Source organism: Periplaneta americana, chromosome 2 (genome assembly GCF_040183065.1).
Source record: "Periplaneta americana isolate PAMFEO1 chromosome 2, P.americana_PAMFEO1_priV1, whole genome shotgun sequence".
NCBI lineage: Eukaryota > Metazoa > Arthropoda > Insecta > Blattodea > Blattidae > Periplaneta > Periplaneta americana.
Genome location: NC_091118.1, coordinates 22,825,478 through 22,850,990, shown reverse-complemented (window position 1 = coordinate 22,850,990; position 25,513 = coordinate 22,825,478). Strand labels below are relative to the sequence as shown.

At 33.2% G+C, this 25,513-nt stretch overlaps 1 protein-coding gene and 1 long non-coding RNA gene across 2 annotated transcripts in view; both read left to right on the top strand.

The window, feature by feature from the left end:
- The window catches only part of LOC138716178 (ATP-binding cassette sub-family G member 1), a 126,172-nt gene extending 109,718 nt beyond the window's left edge, over nt 1–16,454 (top strand). Inside the window, exons 9-12 of the mRNA XM_069849019.1 lie at nt 5,101–5,269; nt 6,564–6,664; nt 8,593–8,748; nt 14,354–16,454. Coding sequence (XP_069705120.1) covers nt 5,101–5,269; nt 6,564–6,664; nt 8,593–8,748; nt 14,354–14,698 — 771 coding nt within the window. The 3' untranslated portion in view covers nt 14,699–16,454. The remainder of the gene's footprint in view (nt 1–5,100; nt 5,270–6,563; nt 6,665–8,592; nt 8,749–14,353) is intronic.
- Nucleotides 8,765–10,296, top strand: LOC138716188 (uncharacterized). The gene is made up of 2 exons (XR_011336585.1): nt 8,765–9,385; nt 9,968–10,296. It is a non-coding gene; the product is annotated as an uncharacterized lncRNA (long non-coding RNA).
- Nucleotides 16,455–25,513: the final 9,059 nt, after the last annotated feature.

Genomic DNA, 25,513 nt, shown 5'->3' with positions numbered 1-25,513 from the left:
TCTAAGTTAGAATATGCATCTGTTGAGTGGAACTCTATTACTTCTACTGATTCAGCTAAACTAGAAAATATCCAAAGAAAATTCATTTCTCTTTGTGCGTTCAGATTTGTACCCAACTCCTCTTCTTTAAATTATGAACTATCTAGTAATATTTCAACTGTACCAGTCTGTATTCGAGACGTCAGGATATTGATTACACTTTCTTTAATAATGCTATTAATGGTGTCATTGATTGTGATTCTTTTATACATAACACCTATCTTAGAATTCCCGTGAAAGGTTTTCGTGGTCAAAGAATTTTCTTCTCTAAATTATTTAAATCCCTTTCTCCAATAGCCAGGTGTACTAAAAGTGCTAATTTGCAAGATCTGATTTGATTTTACTTATGCATGATATATCCTTACTTGTTATTTAATATCTTTTATTATTTGTTCGATATTGTCATTTATTTTGTTGCATTTGGTGAATGATTAATGTTGACCATTATATTGATTGTATTTCATCTCACTGCCATTTCTGTCATTCATTCTCATAATCATTTGTTCTGTTCTGTTTTGTTTTTTATTTTGTGCTAAACTGTAATTGGCTTTGTGCTGTTGTTTTGCACATTAATATTCGAAATAAATTATTATTATTATTATTATTATTATTATTATTATTATTATTATTATTATTATTATTATTATTATTATACCCATTCGTTAAGAATGCTTGGTTAATTAGGTCTATAACTTATTCTTTTTCCACTCCTATGTGTTTATTAATTTTATACTGTACGTTGGTTAGATCCAAGCTTGAATATGCATCTGTTGTATGGAACTCCATTACTTCCACTGACTCGGCTAAATTGGAGAATATTCAAAGAAAATTTATTTCCTTGTGTTCTTATAGATTTTTACCAAATTCCGATTATAACTATGAGATTAAATGCAATTATTTCAATTGCGGTAGTTTGTTCACCAGACGTCAGGATCTTGATTATTTATTTTTTTGCAAAGTCATTAAGGGTGATATTGATTGTGAATCTTTCATAAGCAATATCAGTCTTCGTATTCCTGCTAATGGTTTAAGATTTCATAAATTGTTTTATAATAAGAATCCTAAATCTCTCTCTCCGGTCTGCAGATGCATTAAATATGCTAATTTGCATGGATTCAATTTGGATCCATTTAATGTGTAGTATATCTTTGAGTTTTTAACTCACTGATCTTATTTTAATAATTATTTGTCCATTTTATTTCTTGCATTTGGTCAATTGATTAATGTAGACTATTCCATTATTTCAATTATCTCATTGTACTAATTTTGTAATTTTATAATTATTATTTGATCATTGATTATGTAGACCATTTATATTGTTTGTATTTCATCTCATTGCCATTTTCTATCATTCATTCTCATCATCATTTGTTGTTTTGTTCTGTTTTGTATCGTGCAAAACTGTAATTGGCCTTGTGCTGTTGTTTTTGCACGTTAATATTCTAAATAAATAAATAAATAAATAAATAAATAAATAAATTATTATTATTTGAATATAATGATGTGCTAGTAGAATATGACTACCACGGGAAACAAAGGTACCGGTACAGTACTCAAGGAATACCTTCTCCACAGCCTCTTTGCCAACTGAAATACTGGATACCAGTAATGTTATCGTAGGATCTTTCAGATCTTTATATTACCTACTGTACTGTACCTATCTTGAATTCTTTCATATTTCACGTGTATGTCTAATCTTGTACAATTTTATGATTTAGTCGACTTTAGAATTAATGTAGATAACCCATGATAACATAATAAATTATCTAGCACACTGCAGTGTTGTGGATTGTGAAACATATACATACAAGCAATAACTCAAAGATATTTGTATGTCATCTTGAATTTGTTCAGCAAAATGTTAACTTGCGAAATGATCAGCATATTACGAGAGATTTGTTAATGATCTATAATCTACATCGTTTGGCAGGCATTTGGCACTAGAAAGACTTCGTGTTGGCAGTAATCCTGCGAAATGATAAAGCAAATTTTTCTAAATTAATGTCACACCACTGATTTCACGTGATGTATATGTAATAACTAGGGTTATGCTGGTCTAAAAACATCCTTCAATATATATGCAACTGCATCGTTAAAATGTGCAAAATAAACCTAAAAAACATTTAATATTTGAGGAGAAAAATTCGCTCCGGCGCCGGGGATCGAACCCGGGTCCTTGGTTCTACGTACCAAGCGCTCTGACCACTGAGCTACGCCGAATTCAATCCACAGCACTGGACCGAACCTTCCTCCTTCAATGTTTCCCTTTGTGGCCTGACTCCAAGTTAGGCATACAGTATATGTTGACGTATATGTCTAGTGTCAACTGCCATTATACTAGGAGCGCACTCAGCTGAGTGACTTGTTTGGCCGGGATTCCGCAGTTAAGTGCACAGTAATCTGTACAAATATATGCACTGCAGCTATGAGAATATTATAGATTTATTCATTTGTCCTACAGAATAATATCTGTAATATTGACAATTAATATTTGAGGCGTTGACATTGGACATATACATCAACATATATGCCTAACTTGGAGTCAGGCCACAAAGGGAAACATTGAAGGAGGAGGGTTCGATCCGGTGCTGTGGATTGAATTCGGCATAGCTCAGTGGTCAGAGCGCTTGGTACGTAGAGCCAAGGACCTGGGTTCGATCCCTGGCGTCAGAGCGAATTTTTCTCCTCAAATATTAACTGTCAATATTACAGATATTATTCTGTAGAACAAATTAATAAACCTATAGTACTAAAAAACATGCTTCGAAATTTGTATACTGTACTGTAGCATTATAAGTTATGCATGTAAAATTACATTTTATTTTTGAGAAATTGGTTTGCTTGCCTCCAGATCTGAATTAGGGATAAATTTCGGAATATGTATGATAAGACTTTCTTGTGTTAAATTCTAACGTACCTTGTTTACATGTTTCGACCTATTATGGGTCATCCTCAGGACTGGTCGTTGTTGGTCTTGGCACCTCCTGTTTTGTTTCCTGTGAGGGTGTGTTCATGTGGTGTAATGTAGAGTCAAAGAGTGTGTGTGCTACATTACACCACACGAACACACCCTCACAGGTCGAAACATGTAAACAAGGTACTGTACGTTACAATTTAACACAAAAAAAGTCTTATCATACACATTCCGAAGTGATACAGTGTTAAAAGTTGTGTAATCAAGAGGGATAAATTGCCTTCCAAGATACTTCGGTGACCAGAGTCACCTGGAGTAGCCAGACTAGAGTTGCCAGGTGCCCTGTACTGTACAGTACAACCCATATTTAAAACTGTAAAACCTTGCCCTTTATTGTCCTCATGTGGGACGTCAAAATCCCGTATTTACTGATTAGTAAAAGAATGGCCATTTTTGATCATTTTTTAAATATTTCATGTCTTTACTGTACGGATATCATAGGCTATCATATGTTAAATCATCACATTATAGATGAAATGAAATAATATCGACTGATGCACACGGCTTCGTTTTTTTATGCTTCTACTTTGTCAATTATGGAAAATAAGTGGAAGGAAGGAAGAAAAGAAGGAAGGAACAGATGTTCCACAGATCTCAGAACAGCTGAGGTTCAAGTTAACTTTTTTATTTTTATTTTAGTAGGTTATTTTACGACGTTTTATCAACATCTTAGGTTATTTAGCGTCTGAATGACATGAAGGTGATAATGCCGGTGAAATGAGTCCGGGGTCCAGCACCGAAAGTTACCCAGCATTTGCTCATATTGGGTTGAGGGAAAACCCCGGAAAAAACCTCAACCAGGTAACTTGCCCCGACCGGGAATCGAACCCGGGCCAGACGCGCTAACCGTTACTCCACAGGTGTGGACTCAAACTTAAATTCTAATCATAGTTGTCATTCATTTTTTTAAACAATTAAGATAAATTCAACTTTGCTAGCTTGTGCTAAAAAAGCAACAAAATGTCAATAAACATAATATTATACAGTAATATGGTAAGCTTAAATTCAATTAATATTTTTCTCCAGAAATCGGTATTTTTTTTATACTCGCTTTTAATATCTCTGGTCATATCGCGAGTTAATCTTTTAGGCCTGTGTAGTATTGTTGAGTACTGGTTCTATTGTTGTGAACTAGATGGCGTGTGTAGATGTTTACTGACTTGTTATGAATATGATTTTGGTGATGAATGAAGCCGGTGATATTCAGTGATGTTGTGGCCTGAATTTCCTGACATTTGCCTTACAGTTGAGGGAAAACTCTGAAAAACCTCAACCAGGAAATTCAACCCAACCGGAAATCGAACCCAGGCCCTCTACGTAAGAGACCAGCATGCTGACCCTATACCACAGAGTTGGTCTCTAATTTTATTGGATAATTTAAGTAACAGAAAACCTTTTCAATTGGTTTTTAATCTAAATCCCAAGTAATAAAATTACAATAAAATAAGTTGTTAATTAGCAATTCAGTGTGAAGTTTTTTAGATACGTACAAAAACTTTGGCAATTATATGGCGTGGTATGCATATGGAATTCTTAAAATTATGTGCATTTTTCTTGTGATAAGCAATCATATCTCAAGGCTTGACCTCATCCTGTCCTGTCTGAAAACCTGGTAACCCTAAGCCAGATGTAACGAGCCCAACAGACTAGGTAACTCTTCTGGTTTTACCTATCTGCCCTGATGATAGAACCTGTATGTAGTTCCGAAACATTGGAAATGTCAAGTTCCAAGATACGGTGGAATATCCAAAAATCTAATCCTGATCACATGCACCATGAAAGCCTGAAAAACTTGTATGAAATAAAAAAATGCTACAAGTTCGTGAGAGAGAGGTGAACACAGTGACAGGAATCAAGTTTTATTTTATCACTGATCAACTTTTCAACTTCTTTACTGTATTAATTTTTAGATAATTACCTGGCTGACCTGTTTCGAAGTGTTGTTCTTCATTGTCCAAAGAATAGTTAGGTACCGGTATTATACTAGGTATTGTTGCACAAACTGTTCAAATTGGAGCCATCGATATTCTTACATAACTTTTTCCGATAATAAAATAAGGTAACGCTTTTCTTTTGGTTGCTTCCAGACTATGACACATCTACGTATTGCAGTGAACGTTCTTGTGGCCGTCATGTTGGGAGGGCTGTTTATTGGAGAAGGCAATGAAGGATCTCGTGTTCTTGACAACTACAACCTTCTCTTCGGCTGTCTCATACACAACATGATGACGCCCATGATGATTACAATTCTCACTTGTGAGTATGATAAAATTGGGATGATAAAATTCTGGATTGTTATTTAGAAAAGATAAAGCCATCAGTGATACTTTGTAAGGCCATTGCCCAGTCCTGTCTTGTGAAGATAATAATGATGATGATGATGATGATGATGATGATGATGATGATGATGATGATGATAATAATTTATTTATTTACTATTTTATTTACTATTGTTTATTGTGCACCTTTAGAGAGGCCGAGACGTAGCTGGGAGGATAATATTGAAATGGATTTGAGGGAGGTGGGATATGATGATAGAGACTGGATTAATCTTGCACAGGATAGGGACCGATGGTGGGCTTATGTGAGGGCGGCAATGAACCTTGGGGTTCCTTAAAAGCCATTTGTAAGTAAGTAAGTATTGTTTATTGTGCTGTACAACAGCCAGAGGCCAATAACAGTTCAGCACAAAGCATAATTACAATATGATAAAATCACAATAAAAGTACATGAGATAATTATTACACATAAAGACATTTATTAACGACAGTAATGATATTGAATGGGCGGAATGAAATGGATGATTAAAATATATAAAATAATGACAATTAAAAGTAATTGTAGGCTAATTGAAAATGAAAGGATGGAATCATGTAAATGAATAAACTACAAAATGATATAAAAGATGACGAGAATAATATTATAATACATATTTGAACAAAAGACATAAATTAAACTGATATAGGAAAACTCCAAAAATATATACTACCGGTACACATTAAATGGATCCAAGTTACATCCATGCAAATTAGCATATTTTATACATCTGCAGATGGGAGAGAGAGATTTAGAATTTCTATTGTAAAATACACGGTAATAATAATAATAATAATAATAATAATAATAATAATAATAATAATAATAATATTATTATTATTATTATTATTATTATTATTATTATTATTATTAACACATCACCACCATTATCATCAGCATCATCATCATCATCATTATTATATTATTATTATTATTATTATTATTATTTAATATTATTTAATATTAGTACCGGTATTAGTGTAATCATTTTCATTATCATTATCATTATCGCTAACATCAGAATCTGTCTTTGTCTTTCGTAATAATAATAATAATAATAATAATAATAATAATAATAATAGGCCTAATAATGAGCCCGAGTGTCCCTATGAAGGGCAAAGGCCTCCTGCAAGAGGGTAGCTCTTGTTCTCTAAAGCAATGTGTTAATTCGCATTAGGGCTTTCGTAATGACGTACATAATTATGTGTTAATGACACTGTTGTTTTGTTCACAGTTCCAGCTGAAACGTCGATACTGCAGAAGGAACATTTTAATAGATGGTACTCGCTTAAGGCGTATTATCTCTCCATCACCCTAGTGGACATACCTGTAATGGTGAGTTAATTTAATATTACTTTACGGGCTTCTCCATTTCCTCAGTGGTTGTCTGTTATTCCCGCTCTCCAAGTTTATCAATCTCGCCAGACTTCCTCTACATTACGGACTCTCATGTCCAATATCCTCTATGGTCATCTTCATTCATGTGTCTCACATACCCATCACAGTCTCTTCCGCTTCCATTCGCTCTCCTCATTTCTTATTCTCTGGAACCTGGGATCTAGTTTTAAGTCGTCCTTTTCGACTGATAAAATTTTACTTTCTTGTCTTTAGTCAAAGGGTATATTTAATGTAATTATTCATTCTTCATTACACTCTTTCAATACTTACATAATAACTGATGAATTATTAAGTTATTTAGATTATATAAATAATAAATAACTTTACTGAATTAGTATTTAAATTATGGTGTTATTTTTACCTGATTGATTAGTTTCCATGTTATTTCCATCATCTTCTGAATTCTAGTCTAGTACATGATAACCCAAAATGTACTTAAGATATCTTAATGAAAGTAAAGTTCTCTCAGTAAAAGTCTTTAGGATTGAATGTATAGTTTATTTTTTTAAATAATGTTGATCAAAATTTTTTTCAAAGAAATTAGTACCGGTATAAAAAAAATTAAATCAAAATATTTTTAGATGTAACTTGTTAGAGATTTTACTGTATGTTGTAGACATGTTTATTAAAAATATATCAAACGAAGAATTACATTAAAATTCAAACATTTGAGTGATTTTTCATTCAAACGCTTCTGGCTGAAAACAATTCTATTTTTTTTTTTTTTTCATAATTAAAAAAAAACTAATGGGTTTTCAAAAATATTAAAATTATTTATTGATGTACAGGTGGTGTATATGAAGCATGCCAATTGTTATTTCCTGAGAATCTGTAGATTCTGAGGGAAAAAAAAGAAGTTAAAATATAATGAAATTATACTGGCGAAAGGTGTACCTCCTTTCTTAATGGAATGGGCAATATTCAAGAAGACATTGAGCAATAGATGTTCAGGAATGAATTTTTAAAATTGGTATAATTCATAATGTTAACAAGTTAAGTGAACAAGTTTCCTGTAACTGATTTAGTTATACAATATGCTACAATAATTTCATTGCATACCAGTACTGCAAATTGTGAGCAAGGATTTAGTTACATGAATCTTGTAAAAACCGAAATTAGAAGCTGCCTGCAGTAAAAGGAGTTAGAAATCTGCAAACAATAAATCTTGAAGCCCCTGCTCATAATGAATTTGATTTCCCAAGAGCTGTCAATGTTTGGGGTGCTTATAAAAATAGATGGATTTTAATGTGATGTTGTTGTTTTCTAATGCCAGGCGTTTGACAATAAAGTCATTTGACCTCTTGCACTCCAATATTTTTTCAAAGATATTATCATGGCCAGCCACTGAAGCACAGATTTTGAGGTGTTCCGAATCCATTTCTTGGTTTGAGTTGCACAATGGGCAGTTAGGGGACTGATTTATTCCAATTCTATGCAGGTGTTTGGCCAAACAATTATGGCCTGTTGCCAATCTAAATGCAGCTACAGACGATTTGCGTGGTAAATCGGGAATTAATGTGATGTAAATTCAGCAGTAATTGATTCTAAACACAAATCTAATTATTTATTTGTATATACCTTGAGTACACTAAGATGGGTTGATAGTAATAAAACTCCAAGAAGCAAATTACATAATTTTTTGTTTCTGCGAACTTTACAATTTAGAATATTACAAAATACACAATATTTTCGCCATTTGTACAAATATCATTTTTAATTTGTGCATTTTTTTGCCCCAGTTATTTATTTTCTAGCTTAAACCCTACATATCAATGCAAAACCTTCACGAGGTTCTAGAAGGCTCCACTGTTTTCTTCTTGTAAACGTAGATGGGCTGACATACAGTAAGTTACTCTGTGTTGCAGGTGGTGAGCAGCTTCCTGTTCTCAATGCTGGTGTACTTGCTCAGTGGGCAGCCATCTGACATGAATCGCTTCAACATGTTCTTCGCCATCAGTCTGCTGATTACGTACGTGGCCATGAGCTTCGGGCTGATGATTGGTGCTATCTTCAATGTCGTGGTGAGTGTGAACACAATTAGCAAGTATCACCGGCTTTCTTACTGAAGAAGTAGATCAAAACTCCAGCTTACAACTCAACCCAGACAAATGCGAACTTTATTTCTGCTCTCATAACCTCGAGAAAGTTGTGTCTGTTTTCAGCGTGTAGCTCATGGTATTAAACTAATTTCTAAATCTGATTTAACCATTCTGGGTACCCCTATTTTCTTAGATGCAGTTCAAGATATTGCAGAGCAGAAATTGCTTCGATTGAAAACTGTGCTTGACAGGTTAGTCCCCCTTAATCCCCACATATCTTACTTTCTCCTTAAGAACTTTATTGATTCCAAAATTTAACTACTTTTTGCGGACTACCCCTATATGGTTGTTTCCATCTTTCCTCTGTCAAGCTGACAATATGATACGTCATTACATAGAAATTTTATTTAATATTTCTCTTAGTGATTGCAGTTGGATTCAAGCTTCTCTACCTATTAAATTTGGTGGGTTAGGTATTAGAAAATTGAGTGATATTTGAACGCCGGCATTTTTAGCTTCTGCGCACGGGGTTTTGGACCGAATCAAATCTATTTTTCCCTCTTACAGTGATTCGGTTCAGATCCCTTTTATGCAGGAGGCTTTAGTTCGATGGGGTGAGGTTTCCAATAACTCTGATCCTCCGTCTTTTCCAGCGGTTCAAAAGAATTGGGATGGAACAGCTAATCTCTCTTGTTAAGGAGTCCCTTCAGTCACCTTTTTCTTCAGATACAGATCGTGCTCGTTTTTTGGCTCTCCAACAAAATGTTTCAGGATCTTGGCTTCATGCAATTCCTTCCCCTAACATCGGTACCCTTATGGATCCCAGATCCTTTAAAATTTCCGTGGCTTTACGCCTCGGTTGCAAAATCTGTCACATTCATAAATGTATCTGTGGCAATATTGTAGATTCTTATGGCCACCATGCCTTAAGTTGTGTCATGAGTAAGGGGCGTCTCTCTCGTCATTCATCGCTCAATGACATCATTAAAAGTGCATTAACATCCTCAGGGGTTCCATCCATCTTAGAACCTTCCGGGATCAGCCGTTCAGACGGCAAGAGACCCGATGGTCTGACTCTAGTCCCGTGGCGTGTAGGCAAATCCTTAATTTGGGATTCCACATGTGTGGATACACTGGCCCCTTCTCATCTGTCTTCAACCTCTAAGACACCAGGATCTGCAGCACAAAGTGCCGCTGTCAGTAAACACCATAAATATAAACATCTTGCAGATAATTATATTTTTGTCCCTTTTGCGGTTGAAACGTTTGGATCATGGTGTAGTGAAGCCAAAGCTCTCATCTCCACCTTAGGCAGAAGTTTAGTGCAGCTTTCTGGGGACCCTCGAAGCAGTCAATATCTACGTCAGTGCATTGGTATCGCCATTCAGCGCGGTAATGCTACAAGTATTCTTGCATCCTTCTCAGAGTCCTCTTATTTAGATGAGATTTTCTTCCTTTAATTATTCAATTTATTTGTTTTTTATTATAGTATACATATCAATGTGAATACCATTTCACTAGAATAATAAATTTGGTAGTTATTTTGTATAAAAACTAATTTTATACTTTTTTAAATAGACTCATTAGTTCTCAAAACTGACAATAGATGGATTTTGAAAAATAGGAAAATTATGTAGGAAAACTAACGCTTCAATGAACGTTACTATTTTTCTGAAAATCCAGTGCACTTTATGTTAACATTAGTGTTGTAAAATGCAGCAAGTAGAAGTACAAAATAATAATGCTGGAGAAAGATGGGACTGGAGCATGATTCATCTACTCCTTCCTAATTCACAATCAATTTAGTCACTGTTGTAGCATACGGTCTCTTATAAGATCTGTATGGCGAACATTGTATGTAGCAAGAAGCTGTGATAGTTCCTGGAACTAGGTCCAGATCCACAAATACTTCTCATGGATGGTTAATTATTGCTGTTATGGCTCATACAACATGGAGACATGACAGCAGTAACACGAATCTGCACATCTTCTTCATTTGTATGGACGATAGTGATTCGGAAACTTTCCAAAGAAGATAAGGAACCTAAAGAACACTTTCCCCAACCCATTCTTTGTTTTCATAACATTTAACTCGACAAAATTTGAAACCTAGTTTATTCTCCTGTAATAATTTCGCTCAAATATTTTCATGTGATAATTTGTTCGCCTGTTTTATACCTATTAATCAGAAATTTCTTTACACCAACTGACTTTAGCTAAAATTTTTTTTAAAGATCCAAGTTTAAAAACTGAAACTTAGTCTATTCAAAGATGTGGTCCATTTTCTCCTGTAATTTCTCTCTCATATTTTCATTTCATATTTTTTTTTACACTTTCTTTTATCAAAGTCCCAAGTTCAAAATTTGAAACATAGTCTATTCAAACACATGGTTCATTTTTCTCTGTAATTTCTCTCACATATTTCCATTTGCTAATTCCCCCCCTGTTTTATATCCATTAATCATAAATTTCATTTCCACCAACTGAATATTGCTAAGATTATTTTTAAAGACCCAAGTTCAAAATTTGAAACATAGTCTATTCAAACACATGGTTCATTTTTCTCTGTAATTTCTCTCACATATTTCCATTTGCTAATTCCCCCCCTCCCCTGTTTTATATCCATTAATCAGAAATTTCATTTCCACCAACTGAATTTTGCTAAGATTATTTTTAAAGACCCAAGTTTAAAAACTGAAACTTAGTCTATTCAAAGATGTGGTCCATTTTCTCCTGTAATTTCTCTCTCATATTTTCATTTCATATATTTTTTACACTTTCTTTTATCAAAGACCCAAGTTCAAAATTTGAAACATAGTCTATTCAAACACATGGTTCATTTTTCTCTATAATTTCTCTCACATATTTCCATTTGCTAATTCCCCCCTGTTTTATATCTATTAATCAGAAATTTCATTTCCACCAACTGAATTTTGCTAAGATTATTTTTAAAGACCCAAATTTAAAAATTGAAACTTAGTCTATTCAAAAATGTTGTTGTTTTCTAATGCCAGGCGTTTGACAATAAAGTCATTTGACCTCTTGCACTCCAATATTTTTCAAAGATATTATCATGACCAGCCACTGAAGCACAGATTTTGAGGTGTTCCGAATTAAAAAATGTGGTCTATTTTCTCCTGTAATGTCTCTCACATATTTTCATTTCATATTTTTTTTCCCTACTTTTTTTTATCAAAGACCCAAGTTCAAAATTTGAAACATAGTCTATTAAAACACATAGTTCATTTTCCTCTGTAATTTCTCTCATATATTTTCATTTGCTAACTCCCCCCTCCCCCTTTGTTTTATACCCATTAATCAGAAATTTCATTTCCACCAACTGAATTTTATTAAGATTTTTTTTTTCAAAACCGCCACCTAAGTTCAAATTTTTAAACCTAGTCTATTCAAATACATGGTCCTAGGATTGCCAACTATTTTTGAAGAAAATACGGGAGACTAAGGAATCGACAAAATTTCACATAGAAAATAGACAAATTATTCGGTTCAGTTACTAAAAAAAAAAACTTTATTCTACACTTCGGAAATTAGGCTTAAATTAAGAGTATTTTGAGACAGATTTTGTTTTGCGTAATAGTTGAAGTAGACTGCAGTTTTCAGCTCTGATTTGGTTAAATGTGTCGTGAACATGTTTCGAACATCTGTACAGTTATTGTTCATGAGATGAAACACCCTCTTTGTATGACCATTTTTTTTCTCTCTCTTGTATGGAGGAGGGACCCAAAGGCTAACACTGCAGCTAGTCAGTTTCAGTTTTTCCAAATTTATAACCTTAACATTGTCTGATTTTAAACGCGTGAGCACTAAAACCCATTTCTGACAAGCATTACTTTCTATAAAGACTGCACATTTTAATACATCTCTTGAACAACAAAATTCATCATATAAATCATCATCATTCACGGCAAAATGAAATGTTTAGAATAAAAAAAATTACATTATGCAAAAATAAGGGAGAAAAATGTTCAAAGAGAAGAATAATATGGGAGCTGGAAGACTTTTAAAAATTAGGGGCAAATATGGGAAAGTTGGCAACCCTACATGGTCCATTTTATTCTGTAATTTCCCTCACGTACTTTCATTTGATATTTCTTCCTATTTTATACCACAATGCTCATTAATCAGGTTTTTTTTTTTAAAAAAAGAGCCAATGATTAATAACATAACCATCAGGGGCGGACGCAGGATTTTTTTTCGGGGAGGGATTTGAGGAGATAGTAAAAATGGAGTAATGAGAAATAAGTTTATATACTCACAATTTGTTTCCGAGTCACAAACATTTACAAGTTGTATATATTATTCTAATGTACCGAAATACATATGATATTTCCATGCAGATATTCTGCGTCATCATACGATGAAAGAGAGAATTTTTCTCCATTCCATTACTCTTTCATCGTATTTACAAGTTGGCCTCAGTAGCGTAGTCGGTATAGCCTTCCGTGCTCGAAGTTGCGGTTCTACCCCAACCCAGCTCGATGGTATTTAAGTGTGTTTAAATGCGACAGGCCTCATATCAGTCGATTTACTGGCATGTAAAAAAGTCCTGAGGGAAAAAATTCCGGCACACAGGCGACGCAGATATAATCTCGGCAATTGCGAGCGTTGTTAAATAAACCATACTTTTTTAATTTTAACATTTATAATGACTGCAGTACAAAAACAATGACAGAATGACATTTACAGAAGAAGGTGACGAGGCTTCTTAGACATTTCATCCAGTACTTCATGAGCTTTTACTTCTACATTTTTATGTATATACATCAAGGCCAGTGCATTTAATCTGTCTGCTCCCATCGTGCTCCTCAAGTAAGTCTTCAAATACCGCAATGTTGAGAACGACCGTTCTGGTGTTGCTGTAGTTACAGGCTACGTGCAGAAAAGTTTCAGCGCCTTGGGAGTGCATGGAAAAATAATTTCATTGCACCTGTTCAAAGATGATATAAAATCAGTAGGTATTAGGTGAAGATTTTTCGGATCAAGGAAATTTCTTCTCCACATCTTCAATTCATTGAAGAAAGACTCTGGTGATGCATCAACATCATTGGGCCACTGATTTACTATAGCCTGAACAGCAGTTTCTAAATCTTCATCTGATGCTCGCACTATGTTTTTAGGCAGAAAAGTTTGTATGGACTTTAGGATTACCTTATGATTTAAAAACCTGTCCTTGAGCTGACTAATGAAACAGTCTAAGAAGAGAAGGAAAATTAAGAGCCTAAAATACTCTTCATGACTCTCTGTCTTGAAGTAAGAACGCTGTGTTTTTCTTCCTGCAGTTCTTGGAATTTAACATTTTAGCAAAGAGAATTTACGTGGAAAACCCTCTAATTTCTATGTACATTCACGAATTAAAATTAATATTATTTTTGTTTCTTGTTTCGTATTTTTCTCAAAATTTCGGGAGGGGATATATCCCCTTAATCCCCCCCCCCTTGCATCTGCCCCTGATAACCATAACTACATAAGATAAATCTGAAAATTGAGAGAAATATCTTGATTCATTAAGGTTTCTCCTAATTATATTGATAATACGTGAATCATAAATACACTTCTTTGATTTCAGAATGGCACATTCTTGGGCCCGTGTCTCTCTGTGCCCGTAATGATGTTCGCTGGATTTGGAGTAAACCTCGCCGACATGCCTAAATACCTCAAATGGGGAACATACATCAGCTACCTGCGATATGGTTTGGAAGGCTATGTCAGTGCCATCTATGGGTATGGACGAGAAGTACTGGACTGCGTTGCACTCTATTGTCACTACAAGTTCCCTCACAAATTCTTAAATGAGATCACCATGACAGGGGACCAGTTCTGGAATGATATTTTGGCATTGTGTGTTATATTGTTGATCCTCAGGTCTGCGGCATATTTCCTGCTCAGGCTGAGGTTGAAGTCCTTGCGGTGATCTAGAAATAGAATAATTATTATAAACAGACTGAGTCTCAGTGAGATAAGAATTAATACCTCTCCAATGCAGTTTTCAATCTTTATTATTCAAACGAGCAGAAAATTATTAGAGAAATCAATTCTCCTTTCTTACCTAGTTAAGTTACAGTGAACTTGGACAAAATATGGATGGGTAATCTTCATTACTTATCATGAAATATTCGTATGAAGTGTATTTTGTAGAAAAGTGCATAGAAATACAATGAAAATTGCAATTAATTGGGTTGATTCTAATAATACTTCATATTTTGCACAAGAATCTTGTGTAAATGTGTTACAAAAGAATTCAAGTCTAAATATAGTTTACCTGTTCTTCTGATTTTTTTTTTCGAAAAGTGACACCAAAGCATATCTCTGCATTCAATAGCATAAAGGAGAGGATTTCTGCTTGTTTTCTAGAGTCATCTGTGACATAATACTCAGTTTTGGTGATCATGTACTTAGAATTGAGGCTAATAAGTTGAATTGTTGGGAAGAAAAGAAATGTTAAGTATCTTAATTAGTACAGAAATCGAATTTTGACTCTTTCGCATTTCTAATTTCAATTTTTTAGTAGTAAAGAGGGGAAATGTGCTTGTTATTCAGTATTTTTATAATTTCTGAAACATCAAAGACATCTTTCTTATTTCTCGCATTATGAAACTAATTATTGAGGAAGAGAAATACGAGTATTGTTGAAATAGGTATAACATAACAAAGGAAAAACTAGGCGACATTTGGAACTTCAGCAGTGAAATACTACTACTTCAACAAAAACCTGTACAGCCATGTTCCCTGTCAGCTAACCTGTTTGCTCAGTAATCTTTTTTATTGGATAAGTGATACCGGTACCAGCATGAAGTATTTTACTTCAGATTCTTTCCCACTATCTCATTTCTGAACATATTCTTGCTATTTCTCTGATATATCTGATTCGTTTTTTTTAATTATTATTATGAAAAGATCTTAGATCTTTTACTGTATACAAAGAGAACAGCTATTCGGAGTTTTATTATGACATTGAGTGCGATCTCATATTACTTAATAAAACAATAATGGAAATCTACAATAGAAATGAAATAATTATAAATTATAATTCAAAATTGTCAAATTCAGCTGAGATGATTATCAGAGGACAGCATATATATGAAGAAAATAATGAAAAAGTGGCAAACTGAAGAAATACCGTATCAGGTATTCCACTCTCTAGAAATATTAAATTTGACTTAATACCAGTGCCATATTATTTGCAGATGATCAAGTAATAAAAGTACTGGTTGTTAATAATGTCAGATAGCTTAAAGAAGATGCAACTTACAAAAAGCTACATTTACATTGAATAACATTCTAGCAAAAAACGGTTTAACAATCTCACAAGTCAGCAAAGAAAATAAGTTCAATGGCAATATGAAATAAAATAGTCAACAATAACAAGCAATAGAATAAGTGAGTAGGTCTACTTCCAACTAGGGAATTTGATTTCTTATGAGGGAGAAAGATGTCAGCTATAATAAGTAAACAGTTATATGAAAATAATAGGCATGATAAACATTGAAATAACTACTGAAGCTTTCCTGGCGACGTGATAATTCGAAATTTTCTCAGGCTTCCAGCCAGGTCATAAGTTGGTGATCCACCGACGTTTCGAGGATGTTCATCTTCCTCATCTTCAGGGTTAAATGATATCTGAGGGTACCCAGCTCCTTAATTTATAGTGCCAGAGGGAGTCAGCCGAGGAGCTGTGCGCCGATTGGCGAGAACGCGGCCGACATGTTGTCTTGCTTTGTGCTTTCCGGCTGAATGACCTTGGGTCTCACGGTGGGCTCGGCGGACGAGTTCCCATGTGTCCTCTGCTGATGACGGCCCATCGTCCGGGCGGTGAGAAATTTAATAGCCGGTGCCCATGCCGTGCTTAGTTGGAGACCCGAGTCCCGGTTCAGGTTACCGCCCGGACGACGGGCCATCATCAGCGGAGGACACATAAGAACTCGTCCGCCGAGCCCACCGTGAGACCCAAGGTCATTCAGCCGGAAAGCACAAAGCAAGACGACACGTCGGCCGCGTTCTCGCCGCGGTCCGCACTAATAACAGCCAAACGGCGCACAGCTCCTCGGCTGACTCTCTCTGGCACTATAAATTAAGGAGCTGGGTACCCTCAGATATCATTTAACCCTGAAGATGAGGAAGATGAACATCCTCGAAACGTCGGTGGATCACCAACTTATGACCTGGCTGGAAGCCTGAGAAAATTTCGAATTATAAACATTGTGTTTAAGCTGCAGAAATCATAAAGAAGACTAGATTAAAATTATGCAATATATTAGCTATCCCCATATTGTAATATGGTGGTAAAAATTAGACACTCAGAACAACAGATGCATTAAGAATAAGAGGGATTATGCTCCCTATATTAAAATTGAAATGAAACAACCTTTTAAATTAACATTAAGTTTAATTCAGAATCGCTAATATGTTTTCGCGGGATATCAGCCGAGTTAAAATTTTGGAATGTTCCAAGCTTTCAACTGCTATCTCTGAAGCCATCTTCAGGGAAGTTGTGTCTGGACAGAAAGTCGTGGGTTATATAGATGTTAGGCTGTCTCAGGTGATACGGGATTGGTTGGCGGATTGGCCAATCAGCCATCTATATAACCCACGACTTTCTGTCCAGACACAACTTCCCTGAAGATGGCTGCAAAGATAGCAGTCGAAAGCTTGGAACATTCCAAAATTTTAACTCGGCTGATATCCCGCGAAAACATATTAGCGAACCAACGCCGAGAAAGCCTCAAATCATACATACTTAATTCGGAATGTTCAAACTCCGTAAGAAGTCATAGAAAAATAAATAATAGTTAAAAGAAAAGAATAACAGGCACTTTTCCAAAGATAAAACTATGTTGAAAACAACAATTTGAATTTTGTACCAAACTGATATTATGTCACTGTTATTGATTTGATTTTGTATTAATAAGAAAAAAACCTGTGATTCTCAGGCAATGCAACTTAGCGATAATTAAAGTGACTGAAATTAAAAAAAGTAAAGAAAGAAATGGAAATACGTTCGATGTATGAACGTTTTCTTTTAGATATTAGCTGGAAAACAATTGTTACATTTCTAAAGAGGGTTACATAGATCGAATTAGCACAAAATAAGACTTGTAGTATATATAAACACTGGTGAAAGAATATTATACCTCTGGCATAAATGGACTGTATAATTTTTTGAGACAAACATATTTTGTCGCAATTCTGTTGAATCTTTGTATGACCAAAATACTTTTTATGTATATTTTCTACTTTAGCCTATATTTGGTCACACAATAGCTCTCTTTTGTTGTTCCTATAACTCTGCCTAAGGATATCAACAGTATAGGCTATCTAATAGTCTTTGGAAGCTAAGTTTCTTTGCTCAATTTCTCTTTGTTAGATACTGTAGATGAGTAGCTAGTAATTTTATAGTTAGAATCTATTTGTTTTCCCAACATGTGTAAACATTTTCTATGCCTCGAGGGTATTTCTACAATAGTTCCTTAAGTATATTGCCTATTATCTTTTCATACAGTAATTGTTGGTTCGACCATTAACTATTTTATCTCATCTATTTATAATTTTATTTTATTACCGGTACTGTGTCTTTTCCATGTTTGTCATCGTTTATAGTATGGGTTAGTTAAGTAAATTTCCGTTATTTTCACTTCCATTTTAACATACGTCATTTGTGTAATGTAGCCTACAGTAAGCCTATATAACATACCAGAATTTTTTCTTACTTTTCACAATACCTCATTTACCATAAGGAAAAGTTGTAGTTTCTGTATACAATTTAAATATTTGTAGTAGCAGGGTTCATGAATTGTCACGACTTGATGCTTAGTAGACAAGTGAAAGACATTTACCGACTTAATTCAGTAACAGTGTTACTACCAGTATGCGATAGAGGAGGGCAAATGAGATTATATCCACTGCTAAAAATATGTCTTCTTTCCTCATACACTGCTTACTACATTGCATTTTCCTTGAAATGAATTTGTGAATTATTCACTCTTAAATACAGACACATAACAACAACAATAAATAATAATGATAATGATAATAATAATAATAATAATAATAATAGTAATAATAATAATAATAATAATAATAATAATAATAATAAAATCACTATTTATAGCGAAATTTAATTTAAAAATCTACCAGTATGGAATAATAGCAAAATTAATTATGTTAAAATGTATTGTGTTTACAAACATTAAATAAACATGTGTATAATTCATAGTAAAACAAGTATTTTTTTTAAGAATTTGAAGTACATTTTTCTTGTGCTGGGCATAGAGAAAAGGAGAGTGGGAAAGAGTGGAACTTTCTCCCTCATCTCTGGAAAATAACACGTCTCTCGGTACAGGCCATTATAATATTTCAGACAAATTTTGGTTTCTGTGTTTCCTCTTCACTTGTTTTCATAACAATAACATATGATTTAATATTAAAAGAAAGGGTTATAATATAAAGAATTTCACTAAAACCCATATAAAAAGATATAGGCCTATTGAACCAGTTTTTCAAAATAACATAAAATAAATTAAACAAAGACGATGATTATTTTTAGAAAATAAGTAAATTTATTGAATTGGAGAAATCGAATATTTATATAAAGATTTATAAAATGCTTCAAATATATGAAGAAATTTTGAATTTGGATATTACAAAAGTGTGATATCAATATTTATTTCCGAGTATTTTTATTTGATTATGTGCATATTACATACTGTATTTATTTATTTATGATGATATTCACATAAAATTGTAGACTAAGGAGGGAATTATTTTGATATACAACCCTGAAATATATATATAAAAAAAATTTCTTATGAATAAATGTAGGCCTAGACTTTATATGCATTGCTATTTAAAAGGTCATCTTGTGTTGGCAACTTTGATCACCTTTGTAGCCTTATCCATACACATTTTCACTCGATCCTTAAAAGAACATATCCGCCATTTTTTAAATATACTTTTCTAAAATATTTGCATAGACATTCCTACATTTAACATTACAAAATATGAAATCAGTAAATGATTTTCCGTAGATCAGCAGTTCTTGTTACTGTCATTAAAACCATGCCATTTATTTTCATCATGTGTACTCGTATCTTGGTCTCTCTAAGTGATATTTGAAGACATTTTCTTCCTTGAAGTTAACGTTATTTTTCCTTTATGGATAAAGAGTCTAATGTTACTATAAAATGTTGTTATTGCTTGAACCTTTGTATTCCTATTCAGAAAAATCTTAAATTGTCAATTACTGTTTGTATAGCAAACAGATTTGTAATTTTTGGAGGGCTGTGAAATAATCCACGACCTTCTTGTGGTTGATGCAATAATTTTATATGCTCAATTTCTTACATTGTTGTTATTTAATTAGTTATAATTTTTATTGTGATTGTCTTGTTATATATTACGTATTAAAATATATTATATACTACTTTTGTTCTTGGTTATTTTCCTTCATCACAATGTATAATCACGATGCAAAGAAAATCAACTTATGAATAATTTTATAAATTTAACCTACTGGTATATTAAAACTAAGACTAAAATGGAGCTGAACCCCAGGGCACCATTGAATTACCATTACAGTAAAACCTCGATAAGACGTGCCCGCTTATTACGCTATCCCGTGTAATACGCTTTTTTTGTCCGGTCCCTGCACATTTCATATATAACGCCTTTATAAAATACCCCGTTTGTTGCACTCAAATCCCGCATAATACGCTGTTTTTGTGGAACATTTTCGATGTAATTTTCAGCAATGTACTGTAACAGCAATGAAACATCTAGGTCACTGAACTCACTGGTGCCATTAACCTGAAAAGTATTGGTATTCGACCCTTTACCTGCGCATTTAAACCTTCATACTTCATACCTTAGTGTACCCCACCCTCTTGTTACGCTCTCTTATTCGACTCTTTACCTGCGTGGTTAAAGCCTACATACAGTTCATTCATTCATTCATTCATTCATTCATTTATTTTATTCCATAGATCTTACATGAGCAATGAAGCTTTAAGATGTGGAACATGTCAACATTTTACAATATTACAATTACAATTTTTACAAATTTTTATAGTTTTACAATTTGGTAATTTTCTACAATTTTTACAATTTTGTACAATTTTTTTACATTTTTTTACATTTTGGCGAGATGTAGTGAGATGAGATGAGGTCCGAGGATTCGCCAAAATATTACCCGGCATTTGCCTTTTCGGTGGGGGAAACCTCGGAAAAACCCAACCAGGTAATCAAATCAAAGGGGGTAATCAAATCAAAGGGGTTGATGCCAAGGACTCACCATAGACCATCCGGCTTCAGTCCCACGGCTGGGGAAAACATCCGAAGAAACCAAAGTCCAAAGGGGGATCCAACCCAAGCCCGAACGCAGCTCCGGATCAGCAGCCCAGCGAGTCTGTCGACTGATCTACATCGATGGCTCTACTAAAAGTATACAATACATAGCCAATCAGATTATTAAATTTACAAATGCAAACGATCATTCATAAGTTGAGCTTTATTATAATACAAAATAATTTAATTAAATTTAAGGCATAAACAATTCAACCAGTTGTGATATACAGAAATTGATAATACATATCATGCAAACTACTTCAAATTACAAACACAAACAATTTATCAGTAGAGCTATATAGATTACTATTCAATTTAAAGCATATACAATTCATCGGCCAAAATTATACAAATATATACAATACAAAGTAGCATACTTTCATTAAGCTATACAAATTTGTGCAATTAATATCAAGTAGATTAATTCAATTTATAATCATAAACAATTCATCAGTTGAGCTATACATATTACCATTCAATTTACAGTAGGTCTATATACAATTCATCAGTAGAGCTACACAGACTAGTAATCATTTTAAGAACATATACAATTCATCAGCCAAACTATACAAACATATACAATCAAATTAGTTCAATTTACAAACTTATTTTCGTTAAGCTATACAATTCATATGAAGTAGATTAATTCAATTTATAAGCTTAAACATTTCATCAGTTGACCTATACAGTATACTATTCAATTTACAGTACATACAATTCATCAGTTATGCTAAACAAAAAATACAATACATAGTAAACAGATTAAGTCACTATAAAAACATATTTTAGTTGAGCTATATAAAATTGTACATGTCATTTAAGTAGAATAATTCAATTCACAAGCATAAACAATTCATCAATTGTGTAGAAAGTATGAGTATGTAGAAATTTGGTTAATTCTTTTCTGAACCTTTTCTCGTTGTTCTTCAAATCTTTAAGATAATTAGGCAGTGCATTGAAGACTGTTATACATGAATAGCGAACTCCTTTTTTAAAACAGCTTAGACTAACAGAGGGTAGATGAAGATCTGATTTATGTCTTGTATTAAAATGATGAATGTCTTGATTAGTAATTACTGAATATATCTTCGTTCTTAATATACAGCATCATTAGGGAAAGAATGTATTGACAAGGCAAAGTCAAGATTTCTAAGTTTCGGAAAATATTTTTACATGAGGTCCTTTTATGCACACCGGCCATTATTCTTATAGCTTTCTTTTGTAAAACAAAAACGTGTTTAGCTTCAGACGAGTTACCCCAGAATATTAATCCATATTTCATTACAGAGTGAAAATATGCAAAGTATGACATTTTAAGTAAGTTTATATCACCAATAGTAGATAAGGATCTTAATGCATAACAGGCAGAGCTCAATTTACGAGTAATACATTCTATATGCGTTTTCCAGTTCAAGTGATTATCCAATTCTAAACCAAGAAACTTTGTGCTTATAGATTCTTTGAGATGAGTTCCATTTAATCGAATACTGTAGGAAACCTGAGCACTATTGTGTGTACTAAATTTGACTGCACTGGTTTTATCAACATTAAGTGCTAGTTTATTTGCATGGAACCATTCATTCATTAGATTCAGCACTGTATTAGAAGTGTTTATAAAATGATCGTATTGTTTGCTTGAAATAATTACACTTGTATCATCTGCAAATAAAATTACATGGGATGAATTGTTTATGGTCAAGGCTAAATCATTAATATAAACTAGAAACAACAATGGACCTAAAATTGACCCCTGCGGAACACCATGTTTAATATTTCTAAATTCTGAATAAGTAACTTTATGACTATTTGGTACATTTATTTCTACTTTTTGTTTTCTATTTGATAAGTACGATGTAAACCAACCCAACATCTCATCTTTAATACCATAAAACTTCAATTTTTTTACTAATATACTATGGTCTACACAATCAAATGCTTTAGCCAAGTCACAAAAAATCCCACCTACATGTAGTTTCGAATTTAATGAATTTAGTATTTCATCCACCAAACTAAAAGCAGCATTCTCTGTCGATTTTTGTTTTCTAAATCCAAACTGTTCTAAAACTAATATATTGTTGGACTCCAGGTAATGATATAATCTATTATACATAACTTTCTCAAACACTTTTGAAAATGTTGTTAATAATGATATGGGTCTGTAATTAGCAATAGTACATTTATCTCCCTTTTTGTATATTGGTTTTACTATTGAATATTTGAATCTTTCTGGAAAAATACCACATTGCATTGACAAATTGCATAGATAGCTTAACGGAGGGGATAATATTTCAGAACAAGCTTTCAGAACTTTACTTGGAATTTCATCATATCCAGAGGAATATTTTGTTTTTAGTTGTTTTATCACATGCATGATTTCTGCTGCGGTAGTGGGAATAAATTTGAGACCTAAAAACTCAGTGTTAAATGCATCAGTTAGGTAACCAAGTTCAGCATCTTCTGCACAATCTTGAATGTTTAAGTTCTGAATAATATTTATATAGAAGTCGTTAAAATGGTTTGCAATTGATTTTGGGTTATCTATTTTACTATCATTGATTTTAATGCAAGTAATATTTTCACTCTTTGAATATCGATTAGTTTCATTTTTAATAATATCCCAAATAGTTTTAATCTTATTATCTGAATTTTGTATTTTTTCATTCAGATACATTTTCTTTGCATCTTTTATAACTTTTGTCAAAGTTTTACAGTAATTCTTGTAGTAATTAAGAACATGAGGATCATCACTATTCCTACTCATTAAATATAGATTCCTTTTTCTAGCACATGATATTTTAATTCCCTGAGTTATCCACATGTTTTTACTTTTACATTTTTTCATCACCTTGACTGGAAAACATTCATTGAAATAATTCGTAAATGTAGTGAAAAATGCATTAAATTTAGTATTAATATCAATGGTATTGGTACTATATACATTTTCCCAAGATTCATTTTGTAGACATGTATTTAAATGATGAAGAGATTCAGCATTTATAATCCTTTTTTTCATTTTTAGATTAACACTTTGGAATTTTTCACTCATATTGAAAACACTTAGAATTTGTGCATCGTGATCAGACAGGCCATTGACTAATGGTACTGTTGAATAGGAATTCAATCTACTTTTATCTATAAATATATTATCAATGGCAGTACTACTTCCAGCTTGTGTTCTGGTTGGAAAACTTACTGTGTGACTAAGATTATAAGTTTCAAGAAGTGAGTTTAATTTTCTTTTACGTGAGCTTTCTGATAGATAATCTATGTTTATGTCACCACAGATTACAAATTCGGTATGTGGTTTATAAAGTCTTTTCAATAATGAATCTAAGTTAGTTGTAAATTTCTTATAATCTCCCATTGGCGCCCTATAAACACATAAGATAATTAAATTTGATATCTCATAACCAATTTGTATTCCACAGATTTCAATATCTTGTTCAAGGCAAAAATCAGATATATCAATTTTACTAAATAATAGATCCTCTCTGATAAAAATACAGGCACCCCCTTTTTGGAAGACATGTCTACAGAAATGAGAACCTAATACATATCCATGTAAAGACAGTTGTAGTATTTCCTGTTGCTTCATATGATGTTCAGTTATACATAATATCTGAGGTTTATGCTTTTGAGTTGCTAAAGAAGTGATCAATTCATCAGTTTTTTGTTTTAATCCTCTAATATTTTGATGAAAAATAGTGAAGATACTGTGTTCATTACTAGAAACATCAGAGCATTTACAATACCTCACCCTCTTGCTAACCCTCTCTCTCAAACAGCATTCCTCACTCGGCCGTAATAAAATTCTGGAAATTTTTGCTGGGCAGTTTGTTGTCCTTTAGTGTATTGAAGTGTCTGTGAATGTGATTACAATGAGTGTTAAACGAAAAGCCCTTTCTGTGTCGGAAAAATTGGAAATCTTACGAAAGTACGATGAAAACAGTACTCTTACTCAGAAACAATTCCCTGATGCATTAGGAATCCCATCATCGACATTAAGAACGATAATAAAAAATCGTGACTCAATCACTACAGCTGCGACGTCGGGAGGATGTAATTGCAGAAACTGATGTGTGGTAAACGTGAGGACTTGAAAAATACGCACACGGCAAACAACTATAAATGTTTTTTTTTTCGAAACAATTAAGTACAGTACATATTGTAAATGTCTTTGACGTACAGTACAGTAATTACATAATAGAGTAATACTGTATTACCTTTCATGAATCATGTATTTAAATAAAGAAAACTGCTAATAGATACTGTATACAAGTCAAAATTAGTATACCCGCCTAATACGCACTCCCGGTTAATACGCATTTTACACCCAGTCCCTTGAACAGCGTCTTATCGGGGTTTTACTGTATATTCCACATTATAACGA